General features: G+C 40.2%; 2 protein-coding genes across 3 annotated transcripts in view; one reads left to right on the forward strand and one right to left on the reverse strand.

Annotated features, from left to right (window-relative positions):
- Nucleotides 1–7,865, reverse strand: part of otud7a (OTU deubiquitinase 7A) — a 42,539-nt gene extending 34,674 nt beyond the window's left edge. Inside the window, exon 1 of the mRNA XM_059335441.1 lies at nucleotides 7,627–7,865. The gene's annotated coding sequence lies outside the window, so the exon portion shown is untranslated. The remainder of the gene's footprint in view (nucleotides 1–7,626) is intronic.
- Nucleotides 1–23,260, forward strand: LOC131973438 (proprotein convertase subtilisin/kexin type 5). 2 transcript variants are annotated; one of them, XM_059335439.1, is made up of 17 exons: nucleotides 1–76; nucleotides 9,825–10,197; nucleotides 12,010–12,213; nucleotides 12,298–12,366; nucleotides 12,511–12,553; nucleotides 15,481–15,626; nucleotides 16,445–16,639; nucleotides 17,598–17,684; nucleotides 17,776–17,974; nucleotides 18,090–18,313; nucleotides 18,435–18,677; nucleotides 19,806–20,051; nucleotides 20,574–20,769; nucleotides 21,091–21,296; nucleotides 21,437–21,537; nucleotides 22,267–22,438; nucleotides 22,517–23,260. In XM_059335439.1, the coding sequence occupies exons 2-17, from the start codon at nucleotides 10,020–10,022 to the stop codon at nucleotides 22,897–22,899; spliced, it is 2,892 nt and encodes a 963-aa protein (XP_059191422.1). In that variant the 5' UTR covers nucleotides 1–76; nucleotides 9,825–10,019; the 3' UTR covers nucleotides 22,900–23,260. The 2 variants fall into 2 exon arrangements, with proteins under 2 accessions (XP_059191422.1, XP_059191421.1); XM_059335438.1 differs by lacking the exon at nucleotides 1–76 and having other exon boundaries at nucleotides 9,746–10,197.
- Nucleotides 23,261–23,648: the final 388 nt, after the last annotated feature.

A 23,648-nucleotide genomic window follows, 5' to 3' on the forward strand; every position in this document is an offset into this window, starting at 1 on the left:
TATTGAAGATATCTGTATGATCGTAGATTGATAGGCTGTAGAGAGTGTCTGCAGAGATTTTTGCCATCACCTACAGGTCAGTGATAATAAGGGGGGTGAGGTACATATACATGTTATTTTTATATTGAAGCCCAAAGGAAGTATGCAGTAGGTTATAATAATGTCTCCTCTGAATCCAGATTTTCTACTTAAAACAAGAAACACACACACACACACACACACACACGCAGCCATATATAGCTAAACTAAGCAGCTATACAGTACTTAATGTTCTCTTGTCAACCTGATTATTTCACTTTGGTACCATGAAAAAAAAGATTACTGCAAAGCAGCGCACAATGTCAGGTTGGCTAGATCACATACAGTGGTAGCTTTTTCTGAACAAGCATCTGAGATATTCAGAGATATCAAGGAATTTGTGGTATTCAGCTGGAACTCTGCTTCACTCATAGGCCGGCTACAATGCCCTACACTGACCCCAAAATATAAGAATCTCATTATCTCCACAGATCCAATGAGAAAGGCAATGCTAAAAAAGCTTGTTTTGACACCTGTTATATCTTTGGCTGCACATCTCACAATACCTGTATTGTACAGCGTTGGATTGACTGCAAGCGTGGGAACACTCAAGTAGGTGGAGAGGGCAATATCACATAACCTTATTCTTAATTTAGTATCTAAAGAAAAAGACATGAAAAGCCATAAACCAGTAGGTTCTTGAATAAAAAAAAATATGTTTCTGGCTATACCACAAGAATGCTGCAGTGATCTTTTACCACTTGTGCACTAGTTGCCACTTAACAGAAATACTGAATGGCTGCAGCTCTTCTTTCAGTCAGCAGCTGCTTCGGGGCGTCCTTAAGCAAGGTACTTAGCCCCACTAGAGGTCTACATAGCAAAGCGGTATTAAGGATACAGACACCTGTGGTACTGTAATTTGGAGGTGGTTGTAGTCACTTAAAGGTAAATTCATAATTATAGCCATGAGTTTGGACTATTATCCCCCAGCCTACAGTGGTGCATTTTGTCCCCTCAGTGTAGTTCAGGTGCTGTAGAAGGTGCCTAGAAGGTGCTATTCAGTTTGAGTTTCAGTATTAGGCCCATTAAGTTCCAATTCGGGTTTTACTGCTTTGTTTTTGACTGTTGTGTGCATCCATCTATTTAAACCACACACATATACAAAGAAAAAATCGATGATTTAGCCTCAAAGTGCAAGAGCCAATATTTCTGGGCTTCTGGTTTAACCAACAGATATCCGGATAATGGATATAAAAGCAGAGACATCCTCTTACTTCAGTTGGCCATTGATTATAGTCAATCAATCATCAATAGGTGTTTTAGGTGGAGAAGACATTTTGGCAAATAAACAGATGTCTGCATATAGCAGATGAGCCCAAAGATTGCATTTTGGCCAGTTTATTCCACCTCATTTGCTCTCAACAGAGACTGCAAACTTGCATTCAACCAAAGCCAAATGATTGGGCAATACTACTCAGACTACAAACAGACTACAACCAAAACCTGAACGTACAATAGAAAAATCTTTTCCTGTTGCCTACAGATTTTACATTCATATGCAGATATCTCTTAATAGGCTTTGTATTCACCCTGTCAAGCCAGATTTTCTGCAATACACTTTCCTAATTGGAACATCTGGACTATTTGTGGTTTAATCAGGCACTTCAGTGGTGGGCAGGAAGCGCATGAGAGAAGCCACTTTCAGCCAGTCTTTGTTTTATGTACAATGTCAATGGATTGTTACATGCTATAGTTTTAGGATAGTTTTTTTAAGGGGCATGCATGTTTACTGGCTAAAGGGAAAACTATTTGCATATCTCTGAAAAGGAATGCTCAAGGAAACAATTTTCAAAATTCAATGAACTGGTTTAAGCAAACCATTGGCCTTATGACGCTGCCCCTGGGTTTATAGACAAAAGGTTAGACACATTTCCTGATAAACAGTGAACACATTATACTGTTAGTGACTTCTCACATGAGAAGTAATAGAAGAATGCTCTGAAGCTAACAATTGTTGAGACTCAAATAACATATATAGTACATAAGATCTTGCTCAAACAGACAAGCTGCAAACCAAACAATGATCCGAGCACTGTGCTTTTACCAAGCAGAAGAACCTGACTGAATGCACTTATTCTCTCACCGTCTGACATTTGTAAACTTGTTAAAGGAAGCTACACATGGCCATGAATTCAACCGCAGGGCCCGAGTGCTTCAGGCACTTTAATGTGGTCAGTTTGGCTGAAAGAACGATTAGCTATCCAAATGGAACGGATGCTAACTGCAACAGCCAATTTCTTCTGACACCCAAACTGTGCCTGTCGAGGATAGTAGACCAGAGCACAAGTCAACAGTTAATGGAAGGTGCAAAAGAAGTGCAGATACAATCTGATGCATGTGTCATTTTCTCCCATTACCCAGGACCAAGATGGACTTTGAGCCCCAAACAGAAACAAAACACATCAATTGTCCTTGTGAGAGGTGAGCCTGCTCATCAAAAGCTTTGATATAAACTTTTACATTGGTTTCTTGGATGACAAAAAAACAAAACAATCTTGGACTTAATCACTTTGTCTGATGCATGTTCTCCAAACAGCTACAGTGGGTGTGGGTACAGTGCGGAGGAAAGATGTGTCATACTCAGACCAGAATCAGTGACTGACATAAATCATGTTGGAGTGACTGATGATGATGTTTCCTTTCTATGATTCAAAGGGTGTTCACTAAAAATGTACTGTAGAATCATCTGAGTTGATTTGTTTAGAGGGTTTTACTAATCCGGTACAGCCCATGGTCTGATTCGTTTAGTTGAGGATTTTTGGCATACTATGTCCGCTTTTAATTGACTAGTTGAGAGCAAATTAAGTTTGTTACATCAGGGCCAAAGAAATAAACATAATATACCACTATTTTGATTATTTATCATTTAAGAATTTTAGATTTTAGTGTCAGCATCTTATCCCATCTTTTGTTTTTTTTCTAGGCATTAGTTGGAATAACTTGTGTAACATTAAGCACTCACTAGTCGTGTTTCCATTTAATCGTGAAGTGACTATAATTTAGTGTCATCAGAAGTTGACGCGATAGGCTACACATGACTGTAATCCACCAGTAAGGATTAGAGTAGAAGTAGTGGTTGTAAACCAAAAACAAATGAAGTCGCCTTGGCCATCTAACCCATCTACAATGGTTAGATGGCAGAGACAAACAGAGAGGAGTATTCAGCCATGTGTTTCAATTGTTGAAGTTTAAAAAAAAAAAAACCCTGTGCAGAGTATATTTTTTGTGCAATCCAGAAAGTTTTAATTTTGCTGTTTCCATTCAGCTTTTGAAAATGCGTATGTTGATGTTAACAAAATGTTAATGACCAAGTCAAGCTAAGGATGGGGTACCTGTGCATTCTATGTCCAATGGCATCATTCAATGCAAACAGATTGTATAAATATAAATGGTGATTTACGCCACATATGTCTGATTTATTCTTATGACATATAACCAGTCAAGCTTGTTATTCAAAATCCAACACAATCTAAATATACAATGACCTCACACGGGGTACATACCCTACAGTTTAGAAAGTATGTGGGTGGGGGGACGGCCAATAAGCCTACAGGATGAGAGTGTGTGGGAGAACCATACAAAAGAAGTGGGTGGAAAATACTGTAGCTGCAGGGTGAATAATCATAGCAGACCTCCACCACATATTCTCATGAAATGAATAACTCAGAACGTATGTACAGCACGTGCAACTGTATGACAGTTAAGAAAGGGTGACGTTAAAATTAGTTCCTTGCAAACCTTCACAAGATCAATGTAGTGTACAAAAATATAAGCTACTGTAACTCTTGACCCTCTTGAATCATCTCAGATCTCTCCTTCGTCCTGGCCAGAAAGGAGACGACAACAATGAGAGAAATTATACAGCACTTTAACTGAAAAATGGCACATTTACTCCCCAATGTTCTGTGAAAGGGTTTTGTTAAACGTTTGATGAGATATGTTATGGAGTGAAGATGAAAGAAAGGGCAGTGACAGTGACAGACAGCAGAGCATCTGTTTTCTCTACTTAAGAAAATGGATGACGTAGAAGAGAGAATGCTCCTTTGCAGGGTGGCGTCTAACCTGCATTTCCCTTTTAATATCTTCAGCGGATATAAATTGTGAGACAAAATGGAGATACACTGAGTTTTCAACAAATGCAGCTGGGTTTTGCAGCGAGGCCTGACCTCTTTTTCTGAATGAATGAAAATGACCTACGCTGTGGGCCTGCATGAATCTAAATTGAGTCACCAAGGGTATCCTGTGCAACAGTGTTCTGTTTGATTTGGAAACTGCTCCCTTGCTGATTCGAGGCAGGACAGGGGATGGCTGTGCCCATTGGGCCTTGTGGGGAGAATGTTACAATGGCAGACGTCTCCAGCAGCCAGCCTGCTCCCAGACACAGCACCAGACAAGTGAAGCAACACAAATGCAGTTAGGTGCAGGAGGCACGGACAAACGTGCACACGACACATACGCAAGCTATGTCTGCCACAGAGGACGTTTTCTTGGCAAAACATAACATCCACTTCCTGTAGATGACTTTGCCACATTTGGAGAAAGACTAGCATTAACATACAACCTGTGGTCTCTTTCGGTCTGAGGGTTTCACTCACAGAACATCATCTGAAACTTTAGGGTTAAGTGGAACTTAAATGGTCCCTGCTATCTTTGTTATATCATAATAGCCATAACCACATATACTCTACGGTGTCTTCAAGGGCAGTACAGACTGGTAAATATAGAAATAAACATTTATATAATGGTGCAATCAAAAAAAGTGAAAGTTGCATATAGGCTGTGAGAATTCATATAGCTCTGTGGTGGAGCATCATCTTCTTAATGCAGCATAATATCTGGTTAAATGTAAGTTAAATGTGTTCAACAGAATTTAGTTTCGTGATTTGTGTGTTTAACAGGTGTGTTTTAGTTTCAACATCTGATTTCAGTGACTTAATCCTCAAGTGTCAGACAAAAAAGGACTAGATTGTCCTCTTGGATGTTCATTCCTACTTTTAGAAATCAAACAGGAGCGATTATGATTGAATTTTGATGCAAGTGTGACTTAAAAGCGCCGTAAAATAGACTTCCTGTTAGATACTGGCTCAATGAAAACTTTCTGCATTCAGTGATTAATGGGAAAGCCCCCCAAATATCTTAAAATATTTTGTTAAAGTGAGGAGTTTCCCTTTATATGTCACTTTCTTTTATGACAGCTGGTTTAAAAAAGGGTTCATTAGGACAACATTGAGGATAAAGGGGACTATGCGCCATCTACACTTCATTGTGGCTCAATTAAGGATTTGTCTAGCTACAGTAACTTACAAAGATAACAGGCTAAATTCCAGGCATCCAAACATCCTTTAAAAAAACTTATAGGTCCCTTCAGGCTAAGGTTACAAGATATCTAGGATCCCATGTACCTCTATAGCAATTTAATCATAAAAAAACTAATGTAAACACACTGTCAAATCTAGAGTCACTATAAAAAGTTCATAAATCATGGTTAAATGGTTTCTGCAGTGAACTTATTACAACACTTCTGTGGTTGAGGCGTTTACCACAGCATGGAAGGGAATACTGGTGTGAGGATTTATTACAGCTTTATGGCACAAGGCTTACGACTCAATTTGTCTGTGATTTGGAGGTATATTTCATGTTGCCACATATTCACAACACACATTTGAGAATGGTTTGGAGACAATTTTCCCAAAAGTATGTGTCCAGCATTAAGGCCAGTGCACAGACTCACGTACGACCACAGTGTAGTGACTCCTAAAAAGGTCCACCCTGCCCAGGTTTGATGTGTGAGAGGAGCCCCTGTGCCTGCCTCCATGGCCTCTAGCTGACCTCCCTCTGCCTGCAGACAGAACACTTAACATTGCTACCCCACCTGTGGAGATGTCTGAAGAACAGGGCCCACTTCAAAGCCATGCAGTGATTGGGCCATGATTACCATGGGCACTTGACTCATTTCATGTCCTCTGGAGGACTAAACTTTAAGGGAATCAGGCATGGAGACATGGAATTCTTGTCAGAGGAAACAGGAGATTTAACCCCGCTTTGCAGGTGCTTTTCAAGGTCTGCAAGATGATTTATTTTGTCCTGCTTAATGATATCAGTTGACACCTCATGCTAGGTCCTCTGGTGCAAAATAAGTAATGTAAACTTGAATTCTAAAAATGCAACTAGTGTTTTGTTTTTTCACACAATAGCTTATGAGTGTACCGTTTTAGTCTTGGCTTTTTGAAGTACGTAGTGGGCAACTGGCACAGATGTTTGCAAAGGAATGTCATTTTGTATCAGTCGAGAAGCACTTTGATAAAGCAGGCCTGCCACAGTGACATGAAAGCCCAACTGGGTTCAACAACAACCGTCATCTCTGCTCTGCTTTTCTGTAGCTAAATGCCAGTGACAGGAACAGAATTCACTGTGGTAACTGATCAGGTGCCAAGCGCCCTCTCCCCAGTGCCCTGCTGCACTGAAGCCCTCTGTGGAGCTGGCATGGCCTGGCTTGGCCTGGCAGCTACGGGCCCTGCTTTGTATCTCTGCCCCGTCTATTCAAGCTGTCTCCAAATCAGACCCGACTACTGTCATCTGCCTGTCTTGTATGCCCTAGAGAAGCATTCAGACAGGGTTAATAGGTGGCAGAATAAGTTGTAATGGCTGGACAGCAAGCAACTTGATTTGAGGTAAATCTTCGTCTTCCAAATGACCAGAGGGGCAGTTAATTTCACTAGTGATGTACCCAGCTCAAATCTGATCTAATCTGATATAAATGATGAATGATTAAAGGTTTTATAATGTAGGTTTTTTTCAGGGGGCATGAATATGGTTTTAAAAATACCATAGCGATGAATGAGTGGCCTCACCATCTTTACAGGCAGACGTAGTTGGCAGATATTGTGAACCAGGCCAACAATATAAGAAGCGTATATGGGTACCAGAATTAAACCAGACAGTGATATTGGCAGTTATTGTAACGTGCCCTATTTTTTAAGATCAATAGTAAAAAACTGCTGTGATTTACTATATGAGACATATATATGTTATGTATTCCATCACCATCTACAATTTTAAGCCATCTGGCCCAAAATACACTGTGGTGATTAATATTCCATGTCTGTAAAAAAGAACCATAGCCTTCAAAGCATTATAGCCTCAATAAGCTAAAAGGATATTTGTTTTAGGATAAGCCTCCATCACACAATATACTCAGCTGTGTCAGATATATATTACATTGATACTGTATGTTCCTACATCACAAAGGTCTGTGACTAAGCATACAGATTGAAGACCACATCCATGTTTACTGCATTTAACTCTCAGACTCCGGCTCATCCCAAACCGTCGATGAGATTTGTGGCCTCGATGCATTTGCCTTCGACCTAAAATAAAAAGGTATTCGCACGGAACCTGAAGTTTAATGCATCGAAGCACGTACTCGCATAAAGGCAGGTGCACCTGTCTGCAGTGGTAGCCTATTGTGTTCACTATCAAATGAGCCTTGAATCGGCCTGTCGCGCTGTATGTGGAGAAAAATGAAATGGAAACAGGTCTGTCTCTTACCGTTCTGTTTTCAGTCATTACTCCCCCATCATAAGGTTGTCGGTCCAGACCTCTGACGAACCGTTAATTCCTATCAGGCTGTCTCACTCTCTCCCTCTCTCTCTCGCTCATCCCCATGTCATATTTCTCCGCTGCAGCAGAACAAAACCACGCCTCCTCCGACAGCCGCTGCCGCGTGACGTCGGCCGGTGAACCGCACGCCCTCCGAGACACATCCGCGGAGGAGCCGCGAGAGGCCGCTGTGCCTTAACAAAAACAAACCACTGTCATTTGATTTTTTAGTCTGAGGCATATATCGTCACACTTAAAATAATCGCCTAAGTCATTTTTTGTCAGCATTGTTTTTTTTGCCTAAATCATCTCCTCATGACGCCTATGGTAAAATCGCCTACATCCTCAGTTGATCAGATCATGTGATTTTACCCCGTTAAGATAATCACTTCTTTGACAATTTGCCACATTCATAGACATCAGATAAGAACCCAGCAAAGAAGAGCTAGAGGGAGATTGTTTGGTTATCAGTTTAGTTTATCACTGTTTTATTGTTGACACTAATATTGGTAACACTTAACTCCAAGGTGTCTACATAAGAGTGACATGAGCAAGTCATAAACATGACATGGGATGTGTCATGAACATTAAAGACACTTTGAAGTAACATTAATGCTCATGATACTTGTCATGTCATGTTTCTGACAGGCTTGTGTGACTCTTATGTAGACACCTTCAAAATAAAGTGTTACCATATCTTGCTTAAGTCACAAAGGCATGTCATTTATTTCTCTTAAGTTACATAATTTACACAGTGTTATTACTAAGCCAAAAGCCATCCTTTGTTACATCCTTTTTGAGTCAAACAATCAATAAATGTCATATCTTACACTTTTGGTGAAGTTTTTTGTGTTTCCTGCAAAACTTGAAAAAATGACTTAGGCGATTATTTTAACAGGTTGACGATATAGCACACAGTGGCTTTAGACTTCATATTTCTACATTGTGAAGAAAACAAAGCCTTGTGTTCAGTGGCGGTTCTACACAGGGGCCTACAGGGGCCACTGCCCCTGTGAAGAAGCCCTTGGCCCCTGCTGTGGCCCCTGTGTCATATTAATATTTAAATGATCAATTTATAGCGATGAACAACGGAACAATTCTTACCTATTTTTTGTTCAAACAATATCTCATTGTGCACAAAAGGAACCCAGAATGTGTCCATTGTATGATAGTTTAATTGTGCAATAAAAGTGTATATAAAAAAAGATCATTCTCACTGGACTGCACTTTCAAAATAAAAATAAGTAATTGTGCACAAAAATGAGAAATGTCATTGTCATACAAAAATAATTATTGTTGGTAAGTCTCATTGTTTCAATCAGTGTATTTGTGTATTCCAAATATACTTAAATTAGATTTTTAAATAAGCTAAAATAAAGGTTTTGAATGCCTAAATATCATCTCCGCCGTTTTTTTAATGTGCCCCCCTGATTAAACACTGGCCCCTGCTTGGCCCCCACAGTAAAACTGGTCTAGAACCGCCACTGCTTGTGTTGAATGTAAGTTGCAAACTACAATGATGGTAAGGCTGCTGTTAGCATCATTTAAGCTAATAGCATTCATTCGACAAGCAACATAGTCCCCAAAAAGGAGCTTGTAAAACTAGCAACAATCACATATGGATTGTGTTTTCTTCTTTCTTTTACCGGTTCAGAAAAATAAATACATCTGTAAACCACTAATAAATCAAATTCCCAGCTATCTATAATGTCAACAGAGCTACTGTTAGCTAGCTAACTAAATCTAACACCAGAGTCGAACACACCTGACAGCTGACACACCCATCACATGTTTTATTTACATAAATCACACGACATCTACCTAAACATTCCGGTTTTAAACGTTTTATCCTAGTTATAGCTAAGCCATGCATATTTTAGTAACAAACTAACCGCACATTGTAAGTTAATGTCTATGAGGTATTTACGTTTGTAAAGTGTTATCAGAACCGGAAGTTCTGTTTTTAAATAGAAATCTGAACAAGGAGTCAAACCCTTTTCAAAGAGACAGACACTCAATTATATAACAATGTTTGTGGGGGGAAAGGGTATGGTGTGATGGTTTATTAAGGCTATTTTACATTGTAAATAGTTTCCCTATTTATCTGTTGAGACACACACAATGAGTTGCTCTCTTTTTCTTCCCAGGATCATTTACTAAATGCCGACCGCAGTCCACGCTCATTGTCCAGTGCCTCACTTGAGCGAAGTGGTCCTGCAAGTTATTTCTGGGTTGGTGTCACAGAGCTCCATGTCGATCTGCCAGCGTACCTGCTGCACGGACACTGCGTCTTTGGAGACAGTTGTTTTTCTCACTTCCAGTGAAAGTCCTCGGGAACAGCCATGAGGTCCGTCACCGCGTTTCTGATCTTTCTCTACTGTGTTGGATTTATTGGATGTAAACCCTCATCACCCTGTCCGAGCGGACAGTTTTTGCTGAAGAACCAGTGTGTCCTCTGTCATCCCACCTGCTCTGAGTGCGACGGGCATGAGCTGTTTGAATGCACTACCTGTGGAGTTGGTGAGTAAAGATTTCCTGCACACGTAGTTTTAAGGCAGGATAAAATCATAGATGGCCTTTTTTCAGAGGAAAAGTGCGAATTAAAAATGTATTAATTTCCCTTTTTCCTCAAATAGTGTGATGGAGTTGCGTAATGCGTTGTACAGCCTAGTTCTGGACGGACAACACATAAATCACCACCAGCTCAAATAAAAGGCTTTGTCTAAGTTAGACACTGTCCATTTTTTAATTTTCTGACAAGTTCCACATATCTGCATTTCTTATAATGTCTGCATGAGCTTAGGCCGGTATAATTCCTCTGTTTTGATTTTTTTTTGTCTTGGCTCTATGGATGCCTGATTAAAAACAAAGCCATGTCACAGACTGATTAATCTGAAGCTGAAAGGGAGGTGGAGTTTTTTTCTTTCTCCAAAGCAGCCACCATTTAATGGTTACCAAAGCAAAGTTGTCTAAAGGCTTCTGAATTAGAGGAGGGACATTCAGCTCTGGTTTACCATTTACCCTTGTTAAAACAGAGATTGGCTTTTTCTCTCATACAGGCACCTTTTGAAATAGGCAAAAATGAAGGTGTGATCATTTTTCTCCTGAGCTTTCACAGTGTAATCTGATCATGTCAGAATAGGGCCTTTGTTAATCAAAGAGAAAGGAAAAAAATATCCCCTTGGGCTAGATGTATTACTGTTGCAGTTTACAGGGCTTAACCTGCAAAACCAGCCTCTCCTTTGCTTTCCCTCACACAAATCCACACCCATTTCTTTTAATATTTATATTGTGACATTGCCACAATAATGCATTTCAGTTTTTACTGACTGTCTCACTGTACATTGCTTCTTGTGTGGACTTCAATACATACTTACAGTAGTAAGTATTTGATCCTAGTGTGCACTGTGTATTTGTGTGGTGTTTTTTTTTTTCAGGAACAAACATCAAAAGCCAAAAGCTCTACTCCCTTTCTCCATGCTCTGTGTTTTTTTGTCATAGAAAAGTCACATTTCTCTGTGCGTGCTGAGGTTGAGTCTCTGGGAAGTGCAAGGGTTAGAACAGCAGCAGCTTGTGGCCCCTCTCCTCTCTGTCTCACACGTCTTCTGTGCAGCACTGAGCAGATGAGACAATGCTGTTACTCAGCTGCTTCCAGAAATGCCTCAGGTGCCACAGCTAGGCCAGTGGCCACCTGCCACTGGCCTTAATCATCAGGGCCAACAGAAGACTGTCTCTGCCCATAGCTCTGATCTCTCCCCTGCCTCTGATTGCCCTCGTTTACATTAGTTGGAGCATCATCAGTCAGGAAGTAATCTCAGTCTGTGCTATGTTATTTGCAGGTCTACAGTCAACATCCTGGGCTGCAGCCATCAGTTGATGACGTTGTTCATGGCTTTGACATGCATTTGTTCAGCCACTATTTTCTGTTTTAACTACATATGTATGTGAAATCAAACACGATTTCCTAATAATTGTTACTGAGTCTCTTGTCAAGCCACATGACCTCTCTCTCTCCTTTCAATCAAATATTTCTGATTTCTGCAACATGTGTCAATGCTGTAATGTCCTGAAGGCACTAAACCTTTCACACAGTTGGCAGCATGTCCTTTCATCATCCCTTCATACCATGTCATTATCAGACCCATTTGGCTCTGCCTCTGTATTTATTAGGAGAAGCTCATTGATTTTCACTTTCGGAAGAGTCCGAGATTTTTGGAAAAGGTGTTGCCTGGCAAGAGTTCTGTACGGCTAATGGTATTTTCATCAGAGGAAAAAACTAGGGTATGCTTTATGTTAACAAGTCCCCTGTGTCCTCCACCTCCTCCTCCTCAGATGAAGATGGACAGGAACGTTTCCTCTACCAAGGTCGGTGTCGGACACATTGCCCCCGGGGACTTTATCCTGACAGGGGTCACTATGCCTGTCTGCCCTGCATAGCCAATTGTGAACTCTGCACAGATGGCAACATATGTGCGAAATGTCGGGAACACTACAAACTCCAGAATGGGGTCTGCCAAACGGCGTCCTGTAACATAGGTAAATGTAAAGCAGAGATTCTGAGTTGGCTGCTGCGTTGGAGAAAGACATTCAGTCTCATTATGCTTGGTGTCTGTGTTTCAGGGCAGGTGCAGGACCTTGATACAGGAGAGTGCATTGATTGTGAGATGGGCTGCAAAACATGTTCCACAGGTAAATCACACATGCATGTTGTATGCAGGCTACCAACCCTTATGTGATTTGATCGACAATGTTTTTTAAAACAATGCTTAAAGTGGTGCACAACGCAGATTGCTACTCTCTGTCACTTCTAATAAATCACCTGTTCTCTTTCAGAGGACCCTGAGATCTGCAACAGCTGTGTTGAAGGTTACTTCCTGTGAGTTGTTGTTTTTTTGTTTTGTTTTTTTTTCATTTTTTAATTATCTTTTGAAAAGATGACTTTTCTGTCCTTACTTATTTTCTGCTATAATATCAAATTCATTTTTAAGGAGTATTTTAGAAAGCTTAAATTTTATTTTAAGGCTGCCACTAACAATTAATGAGGATTAATTTGTTGTATTCTCAATTAATTAAAATGTCCAAAAAACACACACTTAAGTGTCCCAGAGCCCAATTGACATATTTAAATTTCTTCTTTTGCCAGACCCTAAGTCCAAAATCTAAAGACATTCAGTTTTAGAGTCATGAAGACAAAGAAGAAAAATGTTGTCATCAAGTATCAAAGTTTTTACTGATTATTTTTTTGTTGCTCCACAGATAATTTCAGCAGTAATAAATACAGTAAAATCTGTTTGTATTGTCTTTTTGACATAACATTGACATCACTTTTTCATGGTGTCATGATTTATTCATACTTTTTTATTAAGCGGTTTTAAACCATGGACATCAAACATGCTAAGAAATATTTAACCTCAAAATTACCTTGAAAAAAGGAACACACATGGGTAAATGGGGTGAGGTGTAAATATGTGTATTATACCATACATTTCCATAAATTCTATTAAATATTTTTCATGCCACAAGAAACTGCATTTTACCTGTATATCTGTGTATATCAGATAATCACTTGTGTAACAGGTTACAGAGGTAGAACAGACCTCTAATTGTGTAGTTCTCCCCCGAGTTTAGGCCTCTTAGTATTGTGTGAGTCAGGTTACCTGCCTACAATGTTACCCGAGCCTTGGTTTGAGCACAGAAGAGTGGTCTGCTTCACAGTGATACTTAACAGAGTGTGTTTTTTATGTTGTGTGCGAGAAGAAGAGAGAGAAAGAGAGCAACTATAAGTGGAAAGCATAGCCAGTAGCGGGTGTGATTATATAGGGTGCACCATCTTGACTGCGGAGGAGGGTTGAAGGAAAATCCACTGCTTCACTGCATTCACCTCTTCTTACTGCTGTTACATAGGAACAGTGAGATGCTCTGTCTTCTCCCGCGAATCTACTTTTACTTTTACTTGAACAGTAATGGTTTTAGAGATTTAGGACAACAGGTTGTCTCTGTAATTTTTGTGGCAGCAGTACTTATTACATCTACCATGTGAGACAAACACCAATAACAGAAACCCAATAGAGCATGGTGTGATCATGAACTGCAGGGAGAACCTCACTATGATAGATTGTGACAGCTTCCAGCACTTAAAGAAATCCCACTACTGAGGTTTTGCTAGAAGTAATGAAAAATGTTTAAGCCAGACAGCTTTGGCATAACTGTGAAGCTGTGGAGCCAATGTTATTCTCGCATAAAACACTGCTATTGAAAAGAGTCACAGCATGATGGATGGTTGGTATTTATTGACATTTATCTCCCTCTCGATGGTGCTGCAGTGCAGCTAAACCAAGAAATTGCTGTGATTCCTTCTTAATATGGTTTCTACAGTGTATGCACTCAAGTTTTCTTAATTTTAAGGACTACCTACAGCATATTTCACCTTTTCCTAAATAATTCAAGGAGTTAAAGCCCAAACAAAAGTTGCTTTGGTAATCCTGATGTGTTCTCCTGGAATGGACAGTCTAATATTTGCACAGAGGGATTCTTAATGATTCTGCAGATTCTTGAGCAGTGTACTGTTTCCAGGCCAGAGACGGGGCCTGGTCTGCACCAGCTGCTATTGTGAGTAAGTTGATAGATGCAGTGTGGCGCCTCCAGCTGTTCCTTCTCAAACAACCACCGCATCTTAGCACCAAGTCCACGGCAACGCAGCAGGAAGTGCAGCTTAGGCTGTCAGTGGTCAGATTTTCTCATTTAGGGAGGTAGCAGCGGAGGATGTTGTACTATACAAGTTAGTGGCTTATTGCTGTTGAGCTTGTTTCATTTAGAGTGTAAAGTCTGTAAAGTAGGCATCAATCTGTCTTTAGTGTTTTATGTTATCGTTGCAACTTAATATCTCAGCTCCTTTAGGCAAGATTTTTTTAGGACAGCCATCTCATGTTTAATAGCTCATTTAAGTCCCGAAGGACTGATAGGACAGGTTAATGACAGAAATCTCCCCATGCCTCTGGGCTACAAATAAAACACCAATTAACTTTCTGCCTTAAGAAGAGAATAGAACCATGATAAGCTAGAAGAAAAGCAGCCTACATTTTGTGTTGCTCTTCGTTTGCCATCCCTAATGATGTTTGACTGAGCACACTTTTGACAGAGGACTGTATTGAAGTCAACAATACATCTGCAGGTGTGCTCTGGACTGACATGGTACATGATTGCCTCTTGCATGTGCTGCGTTTTGTCCTTTCTCTGGTTTCAGTTCATTTAGCCTGAGACTCATCCATGAGAGCAAAGGCTGCCTGCAGCAACGTCATTCGTCATTCACTGTAAAGCTTTGAACTTGCTATTCAACCAGAATAGTTTTCTCTGGGGCTTTGATATATCAACAACATTGTTTTGGATGTTTGCTTTAGAAAAAAGAGCCTCCTTTTGTTTAACCAATGTGCCTTAATAGGGACATTTTGGCTGTGTTCATGCATATGGCATATGTTTTGACAGGGGAATTTTTTTTTTTTACAAATTTTGGAAGTTTAACTTCAGCTGTCATAAGTGTAATTGTGTAGCCATAATACAGCAACCCAGAACAAAAATGTCCCTACTGAAACCTATTAAAACCACAATTAAAATCATGCATTCTTTTATATCAGGCTTTGATTTTTAGAGCACTGGCTTCAAAATGTAGTTCTTATTTTATTCCACCAAATTGAGACATTTTCTCATGTTTGCACTATGGGCGAAGCCTAATTTTAGACATAGTGTGTGTTGATTGTTAGGGATATCAGTAAGTTCTATAAATGGAATTAACCTTTTCTTTTGCAGTTTCAGACACCAGTGTCGCAGACATTGCCCCCAGAGCACCTATGAGGACTGGGGCAGGGGTGTGTGTCTTTCCTGTCCAGCACCATGCTCAGACTGCAGAAGTAACACACGCTGCCTCGCCTGCCAGACTGGCTACTACCTCAATGGTACTGGTAACAGAGAAAGATTATTTCTATGTTCTACTAGCATATTGAAGAATTCAGGCTGTATCCTTCACAGTACTGGTAGAGTTTGACTTTAATATACTCTTAAATCACAGAGCATGTAGGAGTGATCAATCATCCTTCTTAAAGAAAAATGATGTCACTCCTGGGTCTTCATTTGGATTGCAAATCATGTTCGTGTCAGCAAATCTGTAACATGAGATATGCAAATGTATGGTTTATGCAAATAAGGAATTAGGAGTGTGTTGCGAGGTGGTGTTCTCTATGGGCATCTAAGTACAGGCTTTGAGATTGTAAGTAAAGCCTGTAGCTCTTTAAAAAAAGATTAGCAAGCACACAACCACACTATCAAGGTGATTTTAATACGTTCAGGTCCCTATTTTTATGGGCATGCGATTGAAAAATGTGTCAGGTTGCATCAATCATAGAAAATAAGCTCATTCCCTCTTCTTCAGCTACAAGGTCCAGTTTAAAAAAGATCTAGGTCATTGTTTTGTGCCTGGGCAGTTGGATGGAATTGAGAGGGAGAGAGAGGGAGAGAGACAGAGGGAGAGAGAGAGAGAGATAGAAAGAGAGAGATAAAAACAGATGCTTTAATTAAGAACTGTACTTATTCTAAACATCGTGTTTTCCAAATTTTTAGCGTTGCCCTCCTGAAAATGCTGATCAGATCTCCCTGCATTAGATAGTGAAACTTCCCTCAATGAATACAAGTTAAAATTGTAAAATGATAAACTCTGTCTTATATCCTTTATTGTGTTGGTTTTTCACTTCCTCTCTGTACAACTCTGCCCTGTCAGGAGGTGATTGTATTAAACAGTGCCCACCACAAACCTTCAGTGACTCCAGTGGGTGGCTGTGCCAGTCTTGCCACAGCTCCTGCCAGACATGCCACGGACCGCGGTCAACCGACTGTGACCTGTGTCTTGGTGGGAACTCTCCTGTACATGGGCAGTGCCCTCTGGTTAACTGTCCATTGGGACAATACTTTGATGGTAAGAGGAACATCCACAATAAGGACCAATTCTTAGCTGTCAGTGTTCAGGATCTGTTTTTGACGTATCAGAGACAAGACAAGGTCCAGAATGATTGAGTCTTTGGTGACTAGAGTCAGAGATTATACTGAATAACATGGCACTTGACTGGGTGATTCCCTGATGGAGGTAATTGCTTTTCTGCGGCCAGTACAGAACTTGGAGGGAATCATTGTCTTGCTCAAGGACACGTAAGCAAGGTCGGATGCTTGCCGGTGAGACGGGCGCTTGAACCCTGCTGAAGGACGATCTCCAACTCATTGTGTCACCCTGCTGCATCACTTTTCATTCAAGGGCCAATTTAGTGGAGTAATTTCAAAAAGGCGCCTCCGCCTCAAGCACAGGGCTCTTCAACTGCTTCCCCTTTGGTGTCTGTGTCAACAGCTTTGGAATATAACACTCCATTGTTATCAACCAGGGTAATCAGGCTGATCGTTTGCATTTCTACCTCATTGGTTTGATTATTTACATCTTTGTGCTGATCGTACTGTCAGATATTCATTGTCAGGAGCCATTTTTATATATATATATATATATTATTTTTTTTCATTTTGTTTTGCATATAGTTCATTCTATAGTGTCATATTTTTTTGTGTAACTGACCATCGGAAAATAAAACATTAAACATTTCATCATACACTAACCTTCACTTTAGCTTGTTGACAGTGAACCAAGAGACTCCTACACCAGCAGGTAACATGTTGCAGGTTTCATACACACCAGCCACATCCATCATATACTGCTTATTATGCTTCCCTCTAGTGGTGAAGCTGGATAAAGAAAATCATTCTCAAAGTTCTGTGCTCACATGCTCAGGGCAACAGGACTTGATGGCTTTGTCTGTGTTCTGTCAAATGCAATATATTTTATGGTATTAGATATATTAGATATGGTTCTCTGTTTATTGTTTCTATTTTAGGGAAAAATCATGAATGCCGAGCATGTGATGAATCCTGTAAGTCCTGCTTTGGCCCACAGGCACTGGATTGTTCTTCTTGTTTCAAAGGTGAAACATTTACTGTCTTCAGTCATGGTAAAAATTAAAACAATATCCCAGTTCTTTTTTTTAACTGTGTGTGTGCATTTGTGTGTCACAGGATATTTCTTGGGTCAGGACAGTTCTTGTGTTGTGCAGTGTCCGTCTGGTTCCTACGCAAACTCTGCGACTCAGTTGTGTGAGGACTGCTCACCCAACTGTGAGGCCTGCGTGGACACCAGTGATAACTGCATCAGCTGTTCCAAAGGCAGCTATAAACTTTTTCTCCACCAGGGGAGGTGCTGGTCAAACTGCCCAGAGTAAGTAATTGGATAGGCAAAGCAGTAGAATGAAGGAAATCATTTGTGTTGATGGTGTGTTTTTGTTTACTATTTTTTCGTCTTATGCCTTTACAAATCTCCTGCGTCATTTCAGAGGTTTCTTTGAGACAGCAGAAGGGTCCTGTGAAGCGTGTGATAACTCCTGTTCCTCATGTGATGGGATCAAGTCCCAGTGTCTGTCCTGTGCTGATGGCCACTACTTGGAGAGTGGTATGTGTAGACTCAACTGTTCACTGCGGACATACCCTGCAGATGATGGGACCTGCAGACGCTGTTCTCCCCACTGCGATGTTTGCTCAGATGACAGAACCTGCTTCAGTGAGTAATGGGCGGTGTGGGCAGCTTTAAAGCAATTATATTCAAAGTGGAGGACATTTCAAGATGTATTTCTAAGACATGTCAGCACATCATGAAATCTTTTGTTACTACTTCATCTCAGAATGCAGTTTCCTCTACCTGATGCTTAACGGTGTGTGTAAGGCTAGTTGTCCCATGGGCTATTATGAGGACATGGAGGAGGGCCGCTGTGGTCAGTGCCACCCGACCTGTGGCAGCTGTTCAGGGCCCCTGGCAGATGACTGTGAGACCTGCGCGACATTTAGCCCCAAACTCTATAAAGGTGCATGCTCCAAAGACTGTCCCACTGGGACTTACTATGAAACTGAAGCTATGGAATGTCAAGGTGAGCCTCTTAATACATCAGTGACTTGATTAGATTTTTAAGCAGTATTCAATCTGTTGGGTAACATATTTTTCTTTCTGGCACTGTACTTTATTTTTTTAATTTGTTTAATTTGCATCTTCCCTATGGAAACTTTATTTTAAATTAAAGTATCACCTCTTTATGACTTAAAACCAGCTCATTATGGCTCATAACAACAAGAATACAACAAAAATAACAATAACCATTATGTTTTGGAGATTTTGGCTGAAATTCAGACCCTGGATACTGTAAAGCACTGGTTCCCAACATGGGGGTCTCGACCCCCATTAGGTTGCGTCAAAGCTTCACAGGGGCTTGTGAGGCCTCTTTGGCCACCCTTTATGGGTGTAAAACACCTTTTTTTCTCTTTTTTTATAAACACAAGCTATATTCAAAGAGCCTTCCCTCTCCGCTAAACAACCTTATCCTGCATTAGAAAAGTCGCAGTTAAAACAAGAAGAAGTCTAATAAGTATGTATGACTCTTGAAATAAAAGAAAAAAACATTATAAAGACAGAAAATTGTTAAAATTGTCCTAAAAATAGGAAAACTCACCTCTGATACAGTTTTCACAGGAAATAATCTGCCTAAAATTCATCCAAATCACTTGTTTTACACAACCCTGCAGTTCTTAATTCATTATTGGGGTTAATTGCTCAGTGACTCAGTTGTTCTGTACTGTTATTGTTATGCATTGAATGTAATATGAAATATCCTTAAATATATATCACTTAGTTATAGGTCATCAGTTGTTAAACAGCAACAGGTTAAACAGCTGAACTGAAAAATAATAGAAAGAGAATTTTTTTTCACATAAACTGTATCTGAAGTGATAAATAATAAAGAAGAAAAAACATAGGTTTTGCCAGATTGTTTTTTATGAAATGGAAGACATTGCGCTTTGGCTTAATAGAACTGGTTGATTGAAAATTAAAAATGATGGCTTGCTTTTTTAAATCAACAGTATTTGGAGCCTTTACAGTGCCATGTATTGTCCAGCTGGATTATTTGTTTAAGATGATAAAACATGGTGTTGATCACACCCGCTTTTGTAATGACAAGGAAGTATGGTTACATGACGCAGTCTGATTTGTTTAATTTTCATAGAGTGCCACCAGACCTGTATGAGCTGCTCTGGCCCAGAGGCAAACCAGTGCACCCAGTGTGAGAAGGGACTTGTGCTGGATCCAAACACATTGCTGTGCGGTGTGACAGGCGACACAGACTGCCCACCAAGGACCTACCTGCACGACGACCAGTTCACCTGCATGGGTTGCCACCGGCACTGTTACTCCTGTGAAGGGCCGGGAAACGATGAGTGTCAGACCTGTGCCATCCCCAAATACCTTTATAGTGAGCATTTACCACCAGTGTTCAAATGCATACAATAGTGATTCAAGGTGTAAAATGGCATTTTTATTAATCTTATAACAAAGCAAAACCACTGTCTCAAAACTATCAGCCCTTCAGGGACCTGTCTATATGTGTCCAGACAGGGTAATTTAGTAAAGCTTTCTGAGCTTCAAACTCAGACAACAGATTAGTTTCAACCAGACCACACCCGAAAACAGCTAAATGAAGAGAAACAAGAAAATACATGCCAAAGATACAGACACTACTGCCCACTTCTAGTGTATCATAAGTGATGATTGAGAGGGATTATTTAAGTAGGGGTTTGTTTTTTTTGTTTGTTTTTTTCAGGAAAAATCTGCTCATTGTGCCTTTGACATTATTATCAAACATCTTCATGAGAATCAAATTTTGCCCCCACCCCTACTAGTTTGGAGCAAAAAATAAGTGTCCAGATAAACGAGTGCCTTTGTATGTATTTCTAAATTGGACTTTGAACTTCTGGTGTGTTTGCTGTTTTTCCAGACAGCAGCTGTGTGAGTGAGTGTCCGGCTGGTACATACGACACAAAGCAGGATGCTGACGGAACAGAGCTTGGACTCTGCCTTCCTTGTGATCACGCCTGTTCCACCTGCTCTGGAGCCTCGCCACAAGACTGTCTCACTTGCTCTGCAGGATACCTGCATCTCCATCAACTCTGTGTCACCCATTGTCCCACAGGGTACAAAGATGAAAGCTCCATCACTGTCCGGAAAATATTTACTCTGTGATGGAAGACCACTTCAGTTAATGATCTGTTTCTCCTCACCCTAAATCCACTGATATAAAAAAGAAAGAGCATGTCTTGTTTGGAGTTGTTTACAAAGCCAGTATTTTCCCATTTCTATGTAATTTCTTCAGCATTAGAGCAGCCATAACTTAAAAATATTATTCTAAATTCCACAAATTGAGACAACCTTATTTATCCGAAATGAATCGATGCAAAAAAAATGTATGTGCTGTTCTGACATATTGATATTGATAATTTCATGCATTTCTTCAGGTACTATAGAGAGGGCTCCCACTGTGAGAAATGTGATCAATCCTGTAAGCTGTGTACTGGACCAGGGCCTGAGTCTTGCAGGGCCTGTCCACCTCCTCTTCTGGAGCTGCAAGGCACCAGGCTTTGTGTCGAGCGCTGCCCACACCGATTCTATCAGCTTAATGATATCTGCAAACAGTGCCACACCAGTTGTCAGACATGCACAGGTAGATTGCAGCTTTAATACAGATAGTTGCACAATTATTTTCTCTCATTCACCTTTGGTCAATATTTTTCCAATGTGTCAATATATAGTAATTGGCCATTCACAAGTTCTCAGATAATGAGTATGTATGTATGTTTACAGATTCCTCGCCACAGGCATGTGTGACGTGTGACTGGGGCAGCACTTTAAAGAACAAAGTCTGCTATCCACGTTGTGAGGAAGGCCGATACTTCTCAGAAAAGGTGAATGGGTCTTATCCACTATACCATGATCCATTATTAAAAGCATTAGGTTTAAAAACGAGTGGTTCCATTTTTTTTCTCACAAAGTGCAAAGAAATGAATTTCTTATTAAATCAGCACACGACTGATTATATATCGTAATAGTGGGTGTACTGTGGTTGTTTTACCAAATAGATAACAGAACCTGGCAACATGTTATTTAATTGGCCTATTAATATCGTTCTATAATTTGATAACATGAGAAAATGCTGTATTTGTGCTTTTGTCTGTGCTCTTCATTCTGGTTTAGATTCAGCTGGGAAAATGTTTTGTCATGTACTTCAATGCACCAATCAGGAAGGAAATATATTTTACGACATTTGTTGTGTATTTTGATTTAGTTGCCAGGATACTGTAACCAGACAAACAGTTCCACTTCATCAGGATAGATTGCCTTCATAAGATATTAACTTATTAACTCATAACGCATTCCTTGACCTTGGATTGTTTCTCAAAAAGTAATATTTAATCCTATAAAGCAATAGGTAAGATCTAAAAGTTTGTTTTACTTTATAAAACAACTTTTTCTCAACAAGCAACATAAAGTGACAGATGGCTATAAAAAATAGATCATTACAAATAGGTTTTCTCTCATTTCCAAACAGACCACACTACAGACAGGCCTAATATCTACATTTGACATGATTTTATGTGTCCAGTGAAATCATTTGTGAAATTGTACCATTGTAGGAAACCTGTGAGCCATGTGACAGCTCGTGCAGGCATTGCACCGGTCCAAGACCTGACCAGTGTTTGACTTGTCACCGGGATTCTGCTCTTCATGCTGTGGAGAACCGCTGTGCCCGCTGCTGTCAGGCCGGAGGCAATGACACTGACTGCTGTGTTTGTGACAGCCGCTCAGGTAGGGACCCTGCCTTATCATAGGAAGCAATGGTTGTTTTGGATGCGACCATCTACTAAAGGATATTTTGCATTCCAGCTCTTTGTGTGGAGGCCCCCCACCCCAAACCAGGAGACGATCATGGAACAGGCCTCGATATGTCTTCTCGAGCTCTTAAGCACACTTCAGCTACCTTGCCTATTGCCCTGCTGCTCGCATTGGGGTTAGCTCTGGCCGTGTTTGCCTTGGTCAAAGCTCATGCCAGGAAGAGGCTTTGCTGGGGCCAAAGCTATGAGAGACTGAGTGGCAGCGCCAGCATCAACATGCCCCACGGTGTTCCCGAGCCGGACAGTGGAGACGAGGTGGATGTGGTGTACACCAGTAGAGGTGGATCAGTATATCGACGCTACAGCTTTATCCATGAGCAGGACGCAGATGATGACCAGGATGTGGACGAGAGCACTTGTCTTAATCAATCTTAGATGCATCCAAACCATAGCTTACCATTAATGACGAATGTATTGTGGATGCTCACAATATCAAGACTGACAGGTGAATTCAGAATATTTAGAAGAGATTGTAGTGGTATTTTGTTTTGGTATGTTGCTTTTTGGGTGTTAAGTCTACTCTACAAAGTGCCTGTACCTGTATAATGCACATTCTTAGATAAGGCATTTGTGAGTAAACGGTGGAAAAAAAATACATATATGTGTAAATGTATGTATGATTTTTTTTGTACCTTATATTAAAGAGATATTTGTTAAATGGTGAAATTATCATGTATAATGATTGAAATTTGCATGTAAATAGAAACTTAAATGAAATAAAATCTTTTCTACTCAATACCTGTAGTGCTCTTTGAAAACTGACCACATCTTGATGGCTGTGCTGAGAATATTTGTCAGTCTAATTTCAAACAAGTTTCATGAAAGTAAATACAAAATGTTACGTGTCAGAATGAGTTCATGCCTTTATTATGTGTATCATAAATGATGAAAGTTGTTTTGTTTGTTTTTTTTTTTACAATATTTTGTTCATTAGAGTGTAACACACAAGACAATTGTTTTTTTTAAATACTCAGCAAATATTACTTTACGTTAAATATTGACCAGGACATTGTATAGGTCACATCCTATTTAGGAACAGAGAGTCCCTTCCCACCATGACGTCCACACCTTAATTTGACCACACCTTTTAAGTGGGCTGATTTAGCTTCTGTTCATTAAATAAA

This window comes from Centropristis striata, chromosome 6 (assembly GCF_030273125.1).
Source record: "Centropristis striata isolate RG_2023a ecotype Rhode Island chromosome 6, C.striata_1.0, whole genome shotgun sequence".
Lineage (NCBI taxonomy): Eukaryota > Metazoa > Chordata > Actinopteri > Perciformes > Serranidae > Centropristis > Centropristis striata.

Coding starts and splice junctions, on each gene's coding strand:
- LOC131973438 (XM_059335439.1), top strand. CDS start 10,020: ATGAGGTCCGTCACCGCGTTTCTGATCTTTCTCTACTGTGTTGGATTT. Junction 17,975..18,089: donor TGCTGGTCAAACTGCCCAGA/GTAAGTAATTGG, acceptor GCGTCATTTCAG/AGGTTTCTTTGAGACAGCAG. Junction 20,052..20,573: donor CATCCCCAAATACCTTTATA/GTGAGCATTTAC, acceptor CTGTTTTTCCAG/ACAGCAGCTGTGTGAGTGAG.